The sequence below is a fragment of the Cetorhinus maximus genome, chromosome 26, assembly GCF_964194155.1.
Source record: "Cetorhinus maximus chromosome 26, sCetMax3.hap1.1, whole genome shotgun sequence".
Taxonomy (NCBI): domain Eukaryota; kingdom Metazoa; phylum Chordata; class Chondrichthyes; order Lamniformes; family Cetorhinidae; genus Cetorhinus; species Cetorhinus maximus.
In genome coordinates, this window is record NC_135904.1 from 36242372 (window position 1) to 36263310 (window position 20939).

At 43.8% G+C, this 20939-nt stretch overlaps 1 protein-coding gene across 2 annotated transcripts in view; it reads right to left on the minus strand.

Moving 5' to 3' along the window:
* Positions 1-20939, minus strand: part of adamts17 (ADAM metallopeptidase with thrombospondin type 1 motif, 17) — a 582619-nt gene that overhangs the window by 160930 nt on the left and 400750 nt on the right. For both annotated transcript variants that reach the window (XM_078530484.1, XM_078530485.1), the window contains exon 14: positions 7183-7310. In XM_078530484.1, coding sequence (XP_078386610.1) covers positions 7183-7310 — 128 coding nt within the window. The remainder of the gene's footprint in view (positions 1-7182; positions 7311-20939) is intronic.

A 20939-nucleotide genomic window follows, 5' to 3' on the forward strand; every position in this document is an offset into this window, starting at 1 on the left:
GTAGGGTTGAGAATCCCGCCCACCATTTTTAAAGAGCTCCAGTCACCCGACTTGGTGAAAATCCAGGTCCTTGATTCCCTAGGACATCATCCTAAGCAGCGTGATAGTCAGCTCCAACTCTTACATTAAAACCACCCCCCCCCAATCGCTATAACTTGTCCAACTGCTGAGTATTTGCAATAGCTCTGTCCAGGTCCTCACAGAATTTGTCCTATTTGGGAAGTGGGGTGTGTGCCAGAGGTAGTCCCCTCTGCAGGAGTCAGCTGCATCCTACTTCATAACTGGATCTCTTTAAATCTCTTTAGATCGCTTGTAAAATTCCCAATATGATTTCAGCAGGTTGAGGAAGTGACATTTCAGACTCACACAGATGCCAAATTCAGCAAAGGGTCATGACTCAGGCCTGGGGCCTTATGAACATATTTAAATGATGCCTATGCTTATTTCAGGTGGTCACCAGGAATACCAATCAAGCGCGTGACCCAATATGGCATAGCCCACACCTCCGACACGGAATTCAACTCTGGGCCTGGAAAACATGGAAAATATAAATCAGTTTCTACCCCTCCATGTCCTGATGACTGTCTGTGTAAATAACATGCCCTCTTTGTTCTAGTGGTGATGGTCCTAAATTTAACCCTCTAGTGACCAACTCACCAACCTGTGTAAATACTTGCACCCTATTTTCCTCATATAAACCCTTCAAAATTTTGAAAATCTCGCTCCTTTCCTGTTCTAATGAAAAGTGCCCTCGTTTCTCTCATCTTTTAATTAAATCTTCTCATTGCTGGGATTATCGAAGTGAATCTCCTCTGAAAGCCTTGATATCCTCTTTCATTCTTAATCAGTTTTACCACTTTTAAGGTGGTTTCTGCTCCTTCTAAGTTTTGCCAGAAGGAAAGAGACTAAATAGATCAGACCAGGGGCCAGATTTCTGCCAGGGAGGTGGAAACCAGGAGCTGGCTCTGTTTTTGGTTCAGAAACCTACCTTTGGGAAACTGACCGAAGTCCGAATATTCCCAGGAACAAGCCTTTAACTGATATGGATATGGGTGTCATACCAGGTAAAGATGCCATATTCCTAACTTTCCAGACACAGACATTACGTAATGTGGACATTTTGAAATTGACTTTAAAAAATTGACAATGTGCTGCAAAGATGGCCATCGAGGGTCAGGAAGCCTTTTGTGATTTTATTTTGTACAAAGAATTAACTCAGGTCTCTGGAAAGTTCTTAAAATGTGAATGACCATGGGTAGAATTTCCTCCCTTGAAAAGACATTCAAAATGCAAAACCACTTGTGAATTTACAGCTCCTATTGACTAGGTATTTAGCAAAACTCAAGATCAATAGCCATCTCAAGAGTGTCTGCAAGCTCGATGCTAAACAAAGAGAGGTGCAGTTTATCTCAAACAAGTGTGAACAGCCACTGTTAATCCCCCATTGTGTTGCATGGCTTCTAACTTTGAATCCTTTGTGTCTATGGTGTGGACAACAGAAACAGTGAGCATGTGGTCACAAGATTGAAACTGACTTCAGATAACAAATCTTATTACTCCAAGAACCAGTGAGAGACAAGTCAGTTTGGGATCTAACAGGACAAGAGGGGCCATTCCTCTAGTCAGGAAAATAGAAACCTGCTGGAACAACCAGTCAACCCTGGCAGTATGTGAGAGAGAGAGGGACTAATATGTCTCCAGTTGCAAAGATTTATCCCTACAGGAACTCAGCCATGACTTCTTCTGGAAACCCAGAGGCTTCCATCTTCCATTCATCCGAAGAACCAGGAGAGAGAACCCTCTAGGCCTGCAACATGTGCACCTTTAAGGACTAAATTTAAATATGTGATTTGCTTCTTGTATTTCTCTTAATAACCTAAATATATGCTTTACATCTAGAATCCTTTTTAACTTGTGTGTCTGTGTGTGAGTGTGTGGGGTGGGGGGGAGGTGGGGGGGGTTTGTGTGCATGAGGGAGTGAGCGTTTTTCATTACATTTACATTTTGGGGGCTGCTGTGTGAATAAACATTATAGTTTCTTCTGATGTAAATTACCCAAAAGCCTGCTTCATGTCTACTGCTAAACGTCACATTACAACATTCAAAAGGTTTACAACGCTCTCTCTGAAACACACATCATGTTGTGGGCACTTGAGAGGTGAGGATAAAAGAGGAAAAAGTTAAAGCTCCATCTGACACTCACAGCAGCCATCACCAAGGCTGCTAGTTGTCCTGAGGGAGAGTGTTTGTGCCAAAGCCTTCCACTGTACCACACGGTGGCGAGGTGTCACAGGGGAGCCTTAGGCCTGACACCCGTGAAGGAGGATGCCACCTTGCCATGCAACAGGGACACCTTTGTTCAGTGTCATCTCCCTCTGCTTCCAATTCCTCCTCCTCCTCTCTTACCGCCTGTTCCTCCCGCGATGAGCTGTTCCCTTCCAGGGCCTCAACATCATCAAGATCCACACCTCTCAAGAGGTGTGTTATGGAGAGTGTAGCAGATCACCACAATGACCGAGATCCTTGTAGGAGGGCTTGCAGGGCACCACCTGAGTGGTCCAGGCACTTGACCCAATGCCCTCTGATCCTGCGATGCCCCATGAGTTGTAAGTCCAGCTTGGTGAAAAAGGAATCACCTGGGTGATGCACTGGTGCAGCCACCTGTGAAATGCAGCAAAGGTCCTGTCATGAAGAGATATTAATGTCTATAATGTTATTGGAAATTATTTTTTTAAAATAGAATTCTAGTGGGGTCTGTGTCTGTGTGTGTCTTACTTGGATTAAAGCCAGCTAGTCTGGGTGCTTTGATGTATAGTAGTTTTGAGATGTTACTTAGATAAGCATAAGGAGGGTAGAAGGTAAAGTGTAAATTTGCATTTGTTAAAAGAAATCATTCAAGACTGTGGGTGAAATTGCCTGCCTACAGCTGGTTTAACTGCACCTAGCTAGAAGATACCAAGCAATATGTTTATTTTTTTCAGCTTACTAATAAAATTGGTGGGATGAAAGGATGTCATTGTTAGAAAAGATAAAGGTAAAAGCCAACTGATACAATGGAAAATTTACATTTAAAGAGAAAGATATGTATAAAGGAGAAAGGAGATTATGCGTAAGGTAGAGGCATTTTAAGATCCAACAAGTGTGACCTGTAAACTTCAAGTCTGTCTGCAAGGACCCAGAGCTGAAAGAAGAAACTCATTTTGAATGCGACTGTCCAGGGTGTGCTCTGCCAGAGGTCTGTTAAATCTCTGAGTTTTACTGTTGCCTTAAAGGGGGTGTAGCTGAGAGTCAGTTTAATTGGGGGATTTTTGTAGATATTATAGAAGAAATTTTGTAGACATCCATATGTATTTACATGCTTTCTTGTATTAATAAATGTTTAATTTAGTTTTATAAAAAACCTCTTGAGACTCGGTGGTCTAATTACTACTGAATTCAAAGTCTGCCTCTCGAAACTACAAACTGAAAAAATGGGTTATGACAGTTATTTCAAATTTCCCCTTGGCATTTGAACAACTCAGGCTTTACCATCGGCTGTGTCATAATAGGTCCACACTGACCATCTGCCTTGAGAGTCACAGTTCCCTTCAGCAATGGTTCCCAACCATGTACAGGTTTCTTTGTCCCTGCCTGTAGATCCCGTGCTCAGGCTAGTGTCTCCTTAGTGCCCCTCGGGCCCCTCCTCTGGCCTCCTGATGATCTGCCTTTCCTCTGGAAGCTGCTGTTCTTCATCTTCAATGCCCTTGATGTCTAAGGGTGCAGCACCCATTTCCAGCTGCAGCCTTCCTGGTGCTCAGATGGAGTGCAAACCTTCCCACTGCTCCGATGCCCCCGCCATGCCAGGAGAGTGACAATCCCCTGAACTGGCAAAGTTCTTAACGCTGGTTCATCTCCTGACCTGTGTTGGACTGCTGCAACTTTACCTTCCAAAGGGGTAAGCTCTGTAACCTATGATAAACATGAACACTCACCTTTTTAAACTTCTCTCACTTCCCTGACTTGCCACCGACGTGGTCCTTGCCTGCCTGCAGTTGGTTTAAGGCTACAGAGCGCCAGTTGCCCCCACAAAAATGCAAAAGGTTCTTAGAGACGGACTGTTAACAAGTCCTTAACAAAATTAATTGGCCTGCTTAAGAATACAGGTGAGTCTGGAGACTTCTGCTCCTCGCTACCCTCACAAATGTCACTGACACCAGAAATGGAGGCGTGATGGCCAGGCTCATGCACCTGCTCTGGCCCAAATAGGCCTGTGAATATCTGGTCCCAAAAGAATGGGAGGCTTAAATTCTCTTGTTCATTTTTCTGTAATGTGAATGTACTCATGTAAATATAGAAATTAAAAAGAATCCAAGGTGTCTGTGCAGCTTGCCCATTAGTTCTGCTTCAGCAACATTCCTGTGGGAGAGAAGCAGTAAAATGACGGATAACACGGTCATTGCAATACTTCAAATGAGAGTTTCTTTCAAATCATTCTAGAGATGTGGGCGTCACTAGCAAGGCCGGCATTTATGGTGCAGCTCCAGCTGCCCTGAGACAGTGACGCTCAGTCTACTTCTTGTATATTTTTCTTTCCAGCAATTTGTTACAACTGAGTGGCTTGCTAGACCACTTCAGAGGGCAGTTAAGTGTCAACCACACTGATGAGAAAGTGGAGTCGTACATAGACCAGACCAGGAGAGGATGGCAGTTTTCCTTCCCTAAAGGACATTAATGAATCAGTTGGATTGAGTGGACTAACCTGCTTTCTAATTCCAGGCTTTGTTTAACCGAAGAGTGGTTCGAAGGAGCTGTGGAAATTTGAACTCTCATTCTCTGGATTATCAATCCAAATTACTGGATTATTAATTCAGTTATATCACGGTGAACAGAGTACACTGTAGTTGTTCCCCATGGTCTGTATTATTCCCTACACCACGGGCCATGTAACGAGCATTCATTATTTACGTGATGGGATTTGATTCAGCCCAAAAAACAGCTGTTCCTGTTGATAGCATAAGACTCCTCCTTAGCTACGCAAATGGTGTACACAGCCACTCATGCGTTAAATACTGTAGCTTTAACTTTGTACATTAGAGATTCAGACACCCACTATAAATCTCTCCTGATATCTATTTCTGTGTGTTTCAGAGAGCAGGGAAGCCTTCTTCACTGTTCCAGAATGGTCCTGGGACTAAAAGGATTAAAATATGAAGATAGGATACATAGACTAGGCTTGAATATAGAAGGTTAAGGGGTGACCTAATTGTGATGTTTAAGATGATTAAAGGATTTGAAAGGGGTGGATAGGGAGAAACTATTTTTTCTGGCGGGGAGTCCAAAGCAAGGGGTCATAGTCTTAAGATTGGAGCTAGGCCACTCAGTGGTGATGTCAGGAAGCAATGCTATTTACTGCTGTATAGTTTAGGCTATTTACCCAAACAACCATAGCCAGCTCTCCCCTCATACCGATGTTAAAACATTTGTTTAAGTTTAAAATTCATGGATAGAAGCAGAGAGTAGGCATAAACGGGTCTTTTTCAGATTGGCAGGATGTAAGGAGTGGTGTGCCCCAGGGATCAGTGCTGGGACCTCAACTGTTTACAATTTATACAAATGACTTGGATGAAGGGATTGAAGGGATGGTTGCCAAATTTGCTGGAGACACAAAGATAGGTAGGAATGTAAGTTGTGAAGAGGACATAAGGAGGCTAAAAAAAGATATAGATAGGTTAAGTGAGTGGGCAAAGATCTGGAAAGTGGAGTATAATGTGGGAAAATGTGAAATTGTCCATTTTGGCAGGAAGAATAAAAGAGAAGCAAATTATCTAAATGGCAAGAGATCGCAAAGCTCTGAGGTGCAGAGGGATCTGGGTGTCTCATGCATGAATCACAAAAGGCTAATATGCAGGTACTGCAAGTAATTAGGGATGCTAATAGAATGTTGTAATTTATTGAGAGGGGAATTGAATGCAAAAGTAGGGAGGCTATGCTTCTGTTGTACAGGGCACTAGAGATATTACATTTGGAGTACTGTGTATAGTATTGGTCACCTTATTTAAGGAAGGATGTAAATGCATTGGAAGCAGTTCAGGGAAGGTTTACCAGACTAATACCTGTAATGGGTGGGTTCTCTTATGAGAAATAATTAAGACAGACTAGGCTTGTATCTGCTGGAGTTTAGAAGAGAAAGAGGCGGCTTGATTGAAATATATGAGATCCTGAGGAGTCTTGACAGGGTGGATGTGGAGAGGATGTTTCCTCTTGTGGGAGAATCTAAAACTAGTGGTCACTGTTTAAAAATAAGGAATCACCCATTTAAAACAGAGAAAAGGCAAAATTTTTCCACTCAGAGGGTCGTGACTCTTTTGAACTCTTTTCCTGAAAAGGTGGTGGAAGCAGAGTCTTTGAATATTTTTAAGGAGGAGGTGGATAGATTCTCAGTGAGCAAGGGGGTGATAGGTTATCGGGGGTAGGTGGGATTTCCGGTTACTATCAGATCAGCCACGATCTTATTAAATGGCGGAGCAGGCTCGAGGGGCTGAGTGGCCTACTCCTGCCCCTTGTTCGTATGTCGTATGTTTGTTTGGGACTGGAGTATGTCGCTCTCAAACTTAAATGGAATTCAATTGTATCATGATTACGGTTTCCACAAAGGATCCTCGACTATGAAGTTGTTAATTGAACCTGCCTTGTTGCACAAGGCCAGGTCTAAAAAAGCTTTATCCGTATTGGTTCCACATCATGTTGTTCCAGGAAGCATTCCACAAACTCATCTTCCAGACTCCCTTTGCCAATTTAATTTGTGACTCATTTATGTTCAGAATGAGATGTCAAATGGAACTAAAGCACGCCATGTAATACTAAAAAACACGCTTCTAGAAAACAGAGGTAGAACACGACTGAAATTATCTCCATGACAACACTTAACTTTATGAATGATAGCATATAAGCACCCTATTGGTTGATAATAAGCTACTAATGTGTTTTTAATGAATGTTTTCGATAAGACTTTTCACTGAGGGATTTAAAAATATTCTGAAACCTTTAACAAAATAACAGACAGAAGGATTTGATGTGAATGCATCAACCTGTAATCTAATATCATCCCAAGAAAGAATTAGTCACTTTCTCATTGATTTTCTTTTTAAGGCACAAGAAGACAGTGGATGTTCTTACAAGAAAATGTTCAGAGTTGAGGCTCACCTTACACTTGCCATTCACACAAAGGTCCGTCTCATAAGGCCCACAAGGAGTGCCATCGAGAACTCTCTCGGCTATTAGGACAGGGGACTCTTTTCCAAAAGGGGAGCAATACAAAGCGCATGGCTTGTCTGAAATGGGAAAAGGCATTTCTGATCAGCAAGGTCTGATTACAGGTCAGGTTATCAACATTGCACAACTCTAGAGGAAAATATCAAGGCCACAGTTTCTACATTTACAATGGAAAGATAAATGAAGTTGAGATAACTGACTGAATTTAAATCAAACTAACACCTAATGTATAAATGCAACAGATCCTTAGGCAATTCTTGGTTTAGCTGACATAACAATGGCACCCTGCACTGTGGGTCAGAAGATTGTGGGTTAAATTCTATGTCAGCGTTTGAATTCACAGTCTGGTCCATGTTCCAGATCACTAATGAGTGAGTGCTATATTGGCAGAGGCGCTGTCCCGTGTGCTGGATGTTTAGGATAATCCTGCTTCTGGTGAAAGGCCTATCCCACATCTGGATTTTGTGCACGTGCTTAAATTCTTGATATACCATACTTGGTGGATGAGGCTCTATACTTGAAATGTGATTACATAAAATTGGCCCTGTTCAACTGAGTGTAGTCTGTTTGTTCCAGCAGTTCAGATTAAAGACACTAACAGCAGAAAGGTCTCCCAGAGTCTTGATTCCTCTTTCAACCACCATGAATAAAAAAAGATTAACTGCCTCATTCACCTCACTGCTCTTTGTGGGATGCTGACAACGCAGAACATCTTCCAAGTATTATTCTAAATAATATATCAACAATCTTATGTCTCCATGCTCTCTGGCAGCAAAGTTTTCTTTCAGGTCATAGATTTGTCAACTTTTCCTTTTATCTATATTTCTAATGGAAAGTCCCCATGTAAACTTGTTGCAGTTTCATTACACAGCTCCACCAGCAATGGTGCAGTTTCACATCTCCCAGCACCTCAGCCTATACTGCAGACCGACTTCTATACACTGACCCACTCTACTTCTCTATTGTCCTTTTTTTTCTAGTTCTTTATAACAAAAGCAAATTAAAGTGTTCTTTTAAACCAGGATGAATGGCACTGTTGCTGACCAACATTGGCTCCTGGTCAGGGAATGCCTCGCTTTTAAAATTTTCATTCTTGTGCTCCTCCATTTCCAGCCTCTTGCACATCCCTGATTTTAATCGTTCCACCATTGGCTGTTGTGCCTTCGGTTACCAGGTTCTAGAATTCCCTCCCTAAGCCTCTCTCCCGCTCTCTTTCCTCCTTTAAGTCTCTCCCAAAAACCTGCTTCTTTGACCAAGTTTTTGTCCCCAATCCTACTACCGTTTAAGTGGCCTGTTGCTAACTTCAGTCTGAAAAACACTCTGTGAAGCATTGTGGACCATCTTACTATGTTAAAAGTGCTATTTAAATGAAAGTGTTGTTGTTGTAAAATGGGGATCGAGTTAGTCTGCCACCATGGTTCAATAATTCCTACTTTATAAACTGCTTCACCTCAAAATTACACTTGGTCTTGAGTTCCTAAGTCAATGTCATTGGAGATTAACCGTTAACTTAATGATTACAGTAATATGTTTCTGATGGTTACCAGAGGACAATGCCTCAGAAACTTTCTGAAGATTATTTTTATTAAAGAAGGAAATTGCATTTACGTAGGGCATTCACAGCCTCAGCATACCCCAACACGCTTCACAGGTAATTAGTGAACTTTTGGAATGTAGTCACTATTGTTACATAGGAAAACACAACAGCAATTTATACTGAAAAAGAAATCCAAAATAACAAATAATTAGTACTAACTGAAAAGGAGATTGGAAGGATTCCCCACTCTGCTTTTACATCTAACTAAGCAGGTGTACAGAATCCTATTTTCATATCTCAAAAACAGTACAGCTCTCTCTCAATGCTGCACTGTAGTGTCAGCTCAGATTACGTACTCAAATTCAACTAGGCTTTGAACCACTAACCTACTGATTCAGAAGCAAGAGTGCTTCCCACTGAGCCAACTCACTTTAGCAGCTTCATCAAGCTATTTTTTTAAGTGCATTCTGAATTCGCAATGACAGGTTAGAAACATGTTAATTTGACAATCTTTTCTGAATCTTTCACAGGGCGTGGGTATCACTGGCTAGGCCAGCATTTGTTGCCCATCGCTAATTGCCCTTGAGAAGGTGGTGGTGAGCTGCCTTCTTGAACCGCTGCAGTCCATGTGGTGTAGGTACGCCCACAGTGCTGTTAGGGAGGGAGTTCCAAGGTTTTGATCCAGTGACAGTGTTCCACTTGGCACTTCTGGCTAAAGATGGCTGCAAACGCTTCAGCCTTGTTTCTTGCACTATTGTGTTGGGCTCCCCCCTAATTGAGGATAGGGATATTTGTGGAACCTGCTCCTCCTGTTAGTTGTTTAATTGTCCACCACCATTCATGACTGGGTGTGGCAGGGCTGCAGAGCTTTGATCTGATCTGTTGGTTGTGGAATCGCTTAGCTCTGTCTATTGCATGCTGCTTCTGCTTTTTGACACACAAGTGGTCCTCCCTTTCTAGTAGCTTTAACAGGTTGGGACCGCTTTTTAGATATAAACCTAAATATAATGTTAAGTTCCTTATAAGGCATTTTGGAATAATTATGCTGTTTCTAATGTTCTGCTGGTGTACATGTAATACCAGATTTTATGAAAATCTTCTCTTGATTAGAGCACATATCAATTGTGGAGACCAACAGGTCTTGCAGTTTTCCATAGAGTTCCTAATTCATGCTCCTGTACACAGCTTCATACAATTGACTCTGCACAGCCTACATTTTCTCAACAAATCTTGCTCATAAGGCTAACCTAGAAGCACTTGACAAAAATCAGATACAAACGGCATAAAACAAGGACTTGCATTTATATAGCGCCTTTCATCTTTGGATCTCCCGAAACATTTTAAAGCAAATGAAATATTTTTGAAGTATAGTGGCTGTTGTAATGAAGGAAAAATGGCAGCACAATGCACACAACAAACTCCCACAAACAGCAATGTGATAACAATTCGTTTTAGTGTTGTTCCTTGAGGAATAAATATTGGCAGGACATAGGGAATAGCTCTCCTGCTGTTCTCCGAATAGTGCTATGGAATATTTAACGTCCGCCTCAGAGGCAGACAAGGCCACAATTTCAAAGAATCATATACCGCTTACAGCACAGAAAGAGACCATCCAGCCCATCAAGTCATTGCTGAACTCTGGAAGAACAATCCAGCTAGTCCTACTTCCCCTGCAACTACCCCGTATCCCTGAATTTTTTCCTTCATGTATTTATCTAACTCTCCTTTGAAAGACAGGATTGTCTATACATTCCAAGTCCTAACCACATGTTATGTAAAAAAGATTTTTCTTAGGTTATTTCTGGTTCTTTTGCCAATCACTTTAAATCAGTATTCTCTGGTTCCAGATCTTTCTGGCAATGGAACAGTTTCTCTCTATCTATCTAGACCCCTCATAATTTTGTATACTTCTAGAAAATCTCCTCTCAATCTTCTCTTCTGTAAGGAGAACAACCCCACTTTCTCCAATCTATCCCCGTAACTGAAGTTTCCTATTCCTGGAACCATTCTCCTGAATCTTTTCTGCATTCTCTAATGCTTTCACATCCTTCCTAGAGTGCGGTGTCCAGTGTTGGACACAATACTGCAGTTGAAGCCAAACCAGAGTTATAGGCATTCATTATAACTTACTTGCTTTTGTACTCTGTGCCTTTATCTATAAAGCACAGGATCCTGTAAGCTTTTTAAATTATTTTTCCACCTGTCCTTCAACCTTCAACTATTTATGCACATATACCCCCAGATCACTCTGTTCTTGCACCTGATTTAAAATTGTACCCTTTATCCTTATCCCTTTTTGAACAAGGATGTAACATTTAGCTCGTATGTTTGTAAGTCTACAGTCCTCTGGCACCACCCTCATATCTAAGGAGGATTGGAAGACTATGACTAGTGCCTCTGTAATTTCCAACCATCTAGGATGCATCCCATCCAGACCTGGTGACTTACCTATTTTAAGCACAGCCAACATTTCCAGTACCTCCTCTTTTATTAATTTTTAACCCAACCAGCATCTCAACTACCTCCTCTTTCACTGTGGCATTATCTCCTACTGTCAATCTCTGGTGTCATTTCTCCAAGAAATGTGGGACCAAAAGGAAATATACATGGAACGACTGTTGGAACACAAGTAAGCCATTCAGCCCCTCAAGTATGTTCCGACATTCAATGAGATCATGGCTGATCCACCTTTGATCCATTTGATTTGAAACCCATACCGAACAAAAAGGAGAGACCATTGCATTGCGACGCGAAGTGCAAGTTCACCAGGCACAGCAAATCATAACTAAAGTGGTGAATAAAGTGTCCAGACCCAGGAACACAGGGAAGGTGACTGACTTGAATAAGTGAATCAAGACCAGAGAAGGCATTATTATTACCAGCTCTGCCCTCGGCAGGCAATAATGTAACTTCAAGACAGCCTTCAGCATCTTCTTATCTCTTGCTGCTACTGCCTGGAAAGTGGGATCATCGCATGAACCATTGTGGTGCTGGGTTACCTGGAGGAATTTATAGACTAGCAAGATCAGAGTTGCTGAAACACCTCACCAGATTTCATTTACTTGTGTATATGCAGAGAAAGACATCTCCCAATCTAACTACTTCATTCACCATAGTTCTGGAACACGCAAAGTGGGCAGCCCCCTGACAGTGTCACTGTTTTATCCTAGCCTCCCTTATTACTCCATTTCTAATGGCAGAACTATGCAACATTCAATAGGAGGGAACAGTCTGCACTTGGGTTAAGAATAGTGAAACACAGACCCTCTGAACATGACTGAAGAGGCCACTTGCATTTCCCTATTATTGGAAGGTTACCTGCAGCAGGCTTGGAAAATGTCAGAATCGGAGGCCACCATACAGCTGATAGTCAATGAGTTTCATCGCCAAGATCAACGACACACAGAATAATGAAGAAACGTGTTGGATAAAGAAATCCAAAAAAATGCAAAAATGGGAGGCCAACCCAGCAGAACCAGTTAATACAGGGAAGAAAAGACTTCAAAGGGAAGATCAAAATACAAATTAAAAGCAAACAGAACAAATCTTTACAAAGCCAACTGTTTCCCTTTAAGAGGTATTAGGATAATGTCTGTTGTCATATATTTGCTTTCTTATTGCCAATAGTCAGTATGTTTTGGGGAAGAGGTGTGCCTTTTCTTATCCTTGGGGTGTGTGTTCCAATTAAGTAATTCAGCATCAAGCTTTTGGGAGTTTAAAATAAATAAATAAATAATATTCTCACACACTTACCCCGAATTAATGCAACATTACACACTCGGTCTCACGCACACACGCAAATATTGGTAAATATAAGGCACTTTTACAAATTACAGTTAATTCAGTCTCTGATTTCCAATCTCCCATGTGGGAGGCCTGTGGTTACTTTAATGGTTTGATGATTTAGAGTTGAGGCGAGGGTCTTCTAAAGGAAAGGTTTCACAGCAAGTTGTGAGGTTCCTTGTAGTTGAATATCTAGGAAGATGGTGAACTTTGAAACATTGGAACAGATTAAGTACTTTGGCTGCTTGATGTCTTGTGGCTAGTTTCTGAGTCTGGTTCACTGACTGGCTGCACTAATGCTTCTGATGGTTCTGTGGATCTGATCAGTAAACTGCTCTTAATGGATCTTTTACAAAGAAAACATGGTTGTCTCACCATGTGGCTTTTCACAAGTTCAAGGTATTTTCCAAAGAAGGTGTGGTGCTAATGTTCGTTCCACCTCCTGTGTTGTGGGTTAACACTTCTGAGGGCCACCTAGTTTGAATGGGGGAGGCCACCGTGATACAATGATAGTGACCATCACTTCCATCTGCCACAAATTGAGTTTTGATCTTCCCTTTTGTCCAGTATGAAACATGGAGACAGACAGGCAGTCTGGAAACTCCACAGTCTTTTGTGTTAGCCTTTCCTTAAACAAAGAGATGTGTGAATTCCACAAATGGCTGTGAGTGCCCCCACCTATGCCCATATTTAATTAGGTATTCACTGGAGACCTGATACTGTCTGCAGCCCAAATGATAGAAGTCACATTATTTGTGGCAGCCATTTTAACAGGTTATTTGTGTCCAATCTTTAAAAGTATTGTCTGAAAGTTCATGATATGAGATGTGTGTACTGGGCTTGACACAGTGATAAATGGACTACCTCTCCACTAAAACAGTTTGCCACAGAAATTGGCATACACTGATCTGCACACTACAGCTGGATCACTGACGCATCTTCCTACAGAAGTGAAGGTTGCAACAGCAGGGAACTTTTAAGGCTGCTCCAACCTTCAAGGAAATCTATCAGTACTAGATCAGGCAACCTGTAGTGTCCACATGCATCAGGGAAATGGCAACTGCTGCTTTTCAAAGGTTAACACCGTCGCCACTTTTCTTTTGAGAAAAGGGGCATTATCTGGACAGGGCACATGAATTTCACCACGTAGCAGAGTTTCTTTGAGCATGAAGATGTACACATGGAGCCAGTGAGGGTTCTTCATACCCACCTTACACCTACATGAATCAAACAGGTTTGTACACAATTGAGCCTCAGGTAGTCTCTGGCCATAGAACCATTATGTACATCTATGGTACTGTCAAGCATACATGACGTACATTGTTAACAATGTACATTGTTAACGTTGACGTACATTGTTAACAAGGATTAGTTAACAATTAGTGGCTAACGTGGAGACTTGGAGGGGAGGTTGGGTGGTCAGCCCTAGTGAAAATAGGGGTCGAGAGAACAGAAGGCTGGTCTCATGGACAAGATGAGCTCAGAACGGGTACTAGGAGTTAAACTAGAGAAAGATATAAATTCAGGGCTAGGGTGGTGGGAGTTTTAGGGGAAGTTTGCCCAGTTGGCTAGGGGGAGGGATGCGGCAGAGGCAGCTGACTGGATGGTCTCGATCTTAGTGATAAAGAAGTCCATTCACTCCTCACCCTTATTGTTGGAGGTGAGGGTGGTGGAGACAGGAGAGAGGGGTTTAAGAAGGTGATTTGCAATAGAAAAAATATGCAGCGGTTATCTTTGTTTTGCAGGGTTATCCTGGAATATTAGCAGATGAGAGCAGGACCCAATAGTGCTTTATGCGGTCCAGACAGATCTGGCTGTGAATGGCTAAACCAATTGTCCACCATATTCCTTCACATCTACGACTCTTTAATATATGGGAGTGGAGGTGAGGGTCATGCCAGTGGGAGTATCCAGGGTGAGAGAGAGTGATGGTTTTATTGGGGACTTGGGTGTTGAAGGGGATGTGAGTGAGAAGTTGAGTAAATCAGGAGCTGTAGGAATGTCATAGAAAGGCCAAAGTATAGACAACGAGATTTTGAAAGTGAAGTTGTAGGTGAATGGGGGGCATGTAGTTATTTTCCAGGGGCAGATCCAGAAGGTTTGGAGGGGCAAGTGGAATGCGGCGATACAAGGAAGTGATCAGAGATGGTCTTAACTGTGACTGATGGGATGTAACTAGCAAGACCAGGTGATGTGGCAAAGTTAAGGGACTTGTTGTGAATATGGCTTGGGGAATTTACATGGGAGATAAGATTAGGGGGGATAAGAGGACAGTGAACTCAGAGAACAGAGAACATGATGAGTTGAGATGGAAGTTGAAATCACTGAGGATGAGATGTCAGAGACTGAGGGAGGAAAGCAGTGAAGATATCTCATTGAGAAAATGTTTACTGTACTTGGAAGAATGCTCGGTAATTATGATTTCAAATGAGAGGTGAGAGGCGTGAAACAAGATGAGATGCTCAAATGAGAAAAAAGTGCCAGAGGAGAATGGGTCTGGCAAAGGTGAGATTTGGTGATAAGCACCACATTGCAATCCTGATGAGCATGACAGAGCAAGTGGTGGAAGATGTAGCCAAGTGGGAAAGCTTCATTAAGGGGCGTGTCATCACCACTCAGCCGGGTTTCCGGTAAGGTCATGGTATTGATGCAACCATCCACAATAAGCTCATGGATGGTAAGAGCCTGGTTCGCAAGTGACATTTGGAAGAGGGATGTATAGAGGAGTCGTGAGATCAGTGTCCACAGGGCCAGTAATGGGAAGGAGGAGTTGGATGGGAAGGAAACTGACATGATTAACCCCCAGTATGCGCACAGGATGTGAAGGTCAATAATGGGTGGTGATGGCATAGTGGTACTGTCACTGGGCTGGTAATCCAGAAGGCTCCTTGCTAATACTTTGGAGACATAGGTTCAAATCCCCCCTGGTAGAATTTAAATTCAATTAATAAAAACTGTAATTCAAAGCTAGTTTCGGTAATAGTGACCATGAAACCGTTATCAATTTTTGTAAAAACCCATTTGGTCCACGAATATTCTTCACGGAAGTAAATCTGCTGTCCTCACCTGGTTTTGGCTATGTGTGACTCCAGAGCCACAGAAATGTGGTTGACTCTTAAGTGCCCTTTGAAATGGCCTAGCAAGCCACGCAGTTGTATCAAACCACTACAAAGGCTACGGCCAGAATTTTACGTTTGTCAGTTGGGTGGGCCTGATCGACTTAGCGGTGGGCGGGCGGCCGATTGCCGCTGGTGAAACGGGCCATGCCGCCATTTTCCACGGGTGGACCAATTAAGGCCACCCTGCGGGTAAGCGACTCCCGTGGAGAACGGGAAAATAGTCACGGGGGCGGGTGGCCTCAGACTGCCGGTTCCAATGGGGAATCGGCCGCCTGTATAAAGAGCGGCCAGGCAGACTGCTTGAGGCAGTGCACTATGGCCACTCGGGGAGCGAGGGAGGGAAGGAGGTCCGAGTGGACGGCAGCAGGAGCAGGAGGAGGGGGGCAGGCTGCAGGAGAGGCCAGTGGGGGCCTCTAGGCCACTGTGCCCCCAGATTTCCGGATGCATGCCTTGCTGTCCTCCTGTAAGAGGTGGGAAACAGGCTTCAGATTCTGTATCCTGAGGATGGGAGGAGGAGGGCCCCCAGTGTCACCAGGCAGGCGTGGGAGGAGGTGGATAAGGCTGTGAGTGCCCATGATGATGTCCGGTGCACTGGCACCCAGTGCAGGAAATGATTCAATGATTTGCTGCGCTCCGGACGGGTGAGTACCATGCCTGCCTTGGCCATTTGACCCAGAAGGCAGCCTTAGCCTTTGACCTCCCCCCCCACCATGTATTGCTGTTGTTACTGCATAGGGCATCTGTCGCACGCTGGGTGGGCAAATGGGTACTGACAATGCTTACGTCAGCCTTAGTGGTTGAGGAGAAGAAGGGCTTTCTGCATAGCATACGTTGGTTTCGGTGGCATTTGAGTAGTTTGGGGACAAGCTGGTAGACACATACTCAGAACTCCAGCACACGTCATATTGATGGTAATGAGATGGTCCAAGTGGTGCCTCAAGGTCTTTTGGCCAAGTCCCATCTGCTGGCATCGGCGCCGCACCTCCTTTGCTCCTCCTTGCAATGGGCGCTAGGACCCGTGTGCTATTCAAAGTGACGGACGCCGAATGTGTCCAAGGGGACTGTTGGGGAGGGGGTTCGGACCAGCCGTACTATCTTCTGGGGACTCATCACTAGTAGTGTGGACAGGAGCCGCTGGAGGCCTCAGATGGGCCACTGTGGTTGGGGTGCGGCGTGCACGTGCAGAGTACATGAGTGAGCTGCCCCAATAAATCCTCTTCTCTGTTTTGCAGGCAAAAAGTAACCACAATGCCCGGGAGCACCTGAGGACTGGAGGTGGGAACGCCCTCCTGCAGTGCCTCACCCATTCGAGGAGCAGGTCATGGGGCTGGGCAGGAGGCAGGAGGACAGGAAGGGCAATAATATGACCTCTCAATTTCCTGTGTTTGGCGGAAGATGTCACAACTATTTGAGATGTTTCCTCAGCCCCACAACTAAAAAGGCAAAAATGCATCCACATCAGGTTCCCCTGCACTTTCCCCACTCCTATGGTTCCTAACATGCCATGTGGCATTCACGAGGCCATCTGACCAGCCTGTCTGCATGTGCGTTTAATGGTTGGGACCCATCTTGACTCGTTTCCACCTCACCAATGTGTTTCTCCTTAGGGTCTTTAAGGGTGAGTGACTTATGAGGCTGGGGGGGAAAGGGATGAAAGGTTGAAGTGAATGAACACTAACTGATGCACTGTCCTTGTTGTTAATTTCAGCATCACCACCAGAGCGACCCACACGTCTGCGCCACAGCCCCCCCTCCACATCTGAGGGGCAACATGTGCAACTTGCGGCACATCAGTTCATTCAGCCAGGCACCAGCTTCAGAGCCACTGGCATGGGGTGTCCTCCCACACAGTTAGGGGAGATCTCAAGGCCAATCATCTGACAGATATAGTTGACTGTCTCCCTTGAGAGTCAGAGCCTCCTTCGGCACTGCACCTCAGTCATATTGAGGTAGCTGCTTCGCCGCCTGTAAACCCTGGCAGCAGGATAGTGGCATTGTCTGTGGCCCCTTGCACCTTGGATAACCTCTTGGCCCTGCGCCCCTTGTGCCTACGCCTGGACACCCAAAGGTGGCTCCCCTGGAGGCTGATTGTTCAGTCCTGGCCTCCTCCTTATTCTATCCCTCCCTCCCTCCTCAGGGGAGCTGCCTTCACTGGAGAGGTCAGAACCCATAGCTCCAGGCTAAATGGAGGCCTCCGGAAAGCTGCAAGGCCGAAAAAGATTACTGTCTGCAGACTGGTTTCAAATTACACAAAAACCTCTTGGAAATCGATGAGAACTCCTAACAATCATACAGGCGAGTTTTAAACACACATCAATTATAACTTCATGTAAAACATGAGTCCACATATCCCGACATTGCAAACGTTTTCTTCAATAATCTCCCACCCGCCTGCCCGTTGGGCCCGTGCGCCGACCCGAAGTTCGCACGGGCCCCTCAAAGTCCTGGACAATTGGCAAGTTAAGGGCCTTAAGGAGCCCTTCAATTAATGGCGGGCAAACTGAGCACGCCCACCCACTGAAATATCGCGATACCGCGCGCTGACGTCGGCACGCTTGCGCGACATTTTACACGCTGACGTGCGGGTCAGCCAGAACATTCTGCCCTACAGCTCTGTGGGTGTACCTACACCACATGGACTGCAACGGTTCAAGAGGGCAGCTCACCACCATCTTCTCAATGGCAATTAGGGATGGGCACTAATTGTTGGTCCAGCCAGTGATGCCCGTATCCTGTGAACAAATGAAAAAAAAATACAGTGGGATGGGGCAATTGGGGTTGTTACCTGTAATAAGCCAGCACCAAGTGCCTCAATGAGCACATTGGAAGATGCCAAGAGAGACAAAGAGGGAATCTGTAGGCTTATCTTAGAGAAAAACATGCCTGGGGTGGCGGCAAGAGAGCAACAATATAAAGGACTAGTGAAGGGTTGGGGTAGGAAATTGGGATGGCAGAGGACCTGAGAGTGGAGAAGTGAGCGGAGGCATGATGATAGAGGGGAGGGGGTCTAGGAGGTGTCATGTCCATAACACATGAAAGAGATCAGAAACTATTTAAATTAAACCTTACTTACTACTTATTTAGAAATGGACTTTGCTTGGCCAAAAAATAAAACATGGCTGTTACAGGTCACATCATTTGCAAGTTGGCTACAGTTCTGGAAACTTCCAACAGTAACTACAAGACAAAAGTCAACCCTCATCCTTGTGAAATCTCATATCTATCATTGTGTGAACCTATTACGATTAATGAAACAATGGAGCAGAAGTCAGTCTATCTCCCCAGTCTTGACTTATAACAAAGAGAGACATATTACAAACTCGTCATACTTCCGGAGGCACTAATAACCACATATCTCCTAAGGTGAACAACGGATTTTGAACAGAGACATCAAAACTGATTGTTAACCCGATTCTGACTCATCAGTGGGCAACACGACATGGCTGAAGCTCCTTTGGCCTTTGGAAAGTTTTAATGTTACATTCCTGGGCTCCCAACGCAGTCTCTGCTGTTAAACATCCAGACTATAAACACCAAAGTCAGGCTCCAGGCTGACAACAAAGCCTAGATCAAGCCGAAACCGCTTCGAAGCCTGGTTCTCTGGAAGATTCCTGCCATCACCTGTAAAGCGGACCAAGTCTAAGTCTCTGCATACCAACCTCATCTTGCTGTGTCATCAACAACTTTAAAAGAATTCTGCAGCTCTTGCTTTCAGCTAGCTGAACCCGCCTGAATTTTAACTTCTCCGTGAAGGAAGCCTCACTGGACCCTGATATTCACGTGAATTAATATCCTATTTTTGTTTTTTTTTGTTTTAAATTGTTCCTAGTTGTAAAACTCTTTTATTTCCTCTCTCCTTATGTGTGTGTGTGTGTAGTTGCGATGACCTTCCCCCACGTTTGAATGTATGAATAAACAATACTTCTGATTTAGCCCTAAAGAGATTTTTCTGTGAGTCACTTTAAAATTTACTTCACAAACAGGGTTTGGGGAAACGCACCACAGCCTGTTTCAAAAATTAAAACACTTTTGCTTATGGACAGACAGTGAAAAAAATATAGGAGTTTGGTCTGCCTCTCTCCTCTGTCTGTAACAGAAGGGTAAAGGGAAAAAGAAGTAAAAAAGTGCAGAAGTGGAAATGGTGTGATTGGCTCCAGAATAGCAGCAAAAATGCGCATGTAAATGGACTCGGAGAGCTCAAGTTACATAGGCCTGGCTACATTAAAAATTTGATATATAAAAGTCTGTTAGTAAACTAGAAATAATATTACAAATGCTAGAATTTACAGGACACTTACATTTTAAAATGTCTCCTTTAACTTAAGTTGCAAAAAATCATTCTGAAAAGGGGGATGATGAGGTCATACTAAATGCTCTGCTTGGAGACATGCCTATGTGATCTGGTTGCCATTGGGGAAGAAACTTGAACAGAAACTTGTTGAGGTGTCAAGAGACATTTTTCACCCTTGACGCAGTAACTCACTGTAAAGAGAAACAGAGAGAGAGATAATGAGAGAGAGAGAGAGAGAGAGAGAGAGAGAAAAGCAGATACTGCTGTGGGGAGAAGCAAAGCAGCTACTGCTGGGAAGAGCAGAGAAGGACTTTTTATGTTAACAATCAAGCAAGTTGCTTGTGAGAACTTGTGAGAAGGGGACAGAGCCAACAGGGTTTTGGGAGATTTAAGGAACAAGGAATTACTGAGGTGGGGTTTGCTGGTGAAAGTTGGATCTGGAAGACTCAGGCTGAGTGGAATGATTTTTGATGGACACTACAAGTTTCAATCTGGCATGGCAGGAAGACATGAGCCTGCTGCAGAGCTGGGAGTAACTTTGGTCTTGGTCTTTTAATGCTACACACCTGTCAGAAGTGCGGTGTACAGCGAAAGGAGTCTTAAAATGTGAAATCTTGATCTTCGGTAATTTGCGTCAGTTGGTGCTGAAAAATTCATCTCTTTTAAAAGATTACTGGTCTCTAAGAGGATCATAAAAATAGGAGATAATAGAAAGAGTCAAGGTCAGAGGTCCCGTGGTAGGATAATGATGATGTAGGTAGGATGCAGCATCGACAAACTCTTGTCCAAATTCGGAGACAGGTGTAGTGAGTGAAGTTCAGAAACTATTTCGGCTATCCAATGATGAAACAGACTGGAGGGGCTGAATAGCCTAATCCTGTTCCTATGTTCCTAAAAGTGAGGAGCACTCTCACCTTCTGCCTGATGGCACCAAATTTCCTCCTCATTTGAAGCCAAT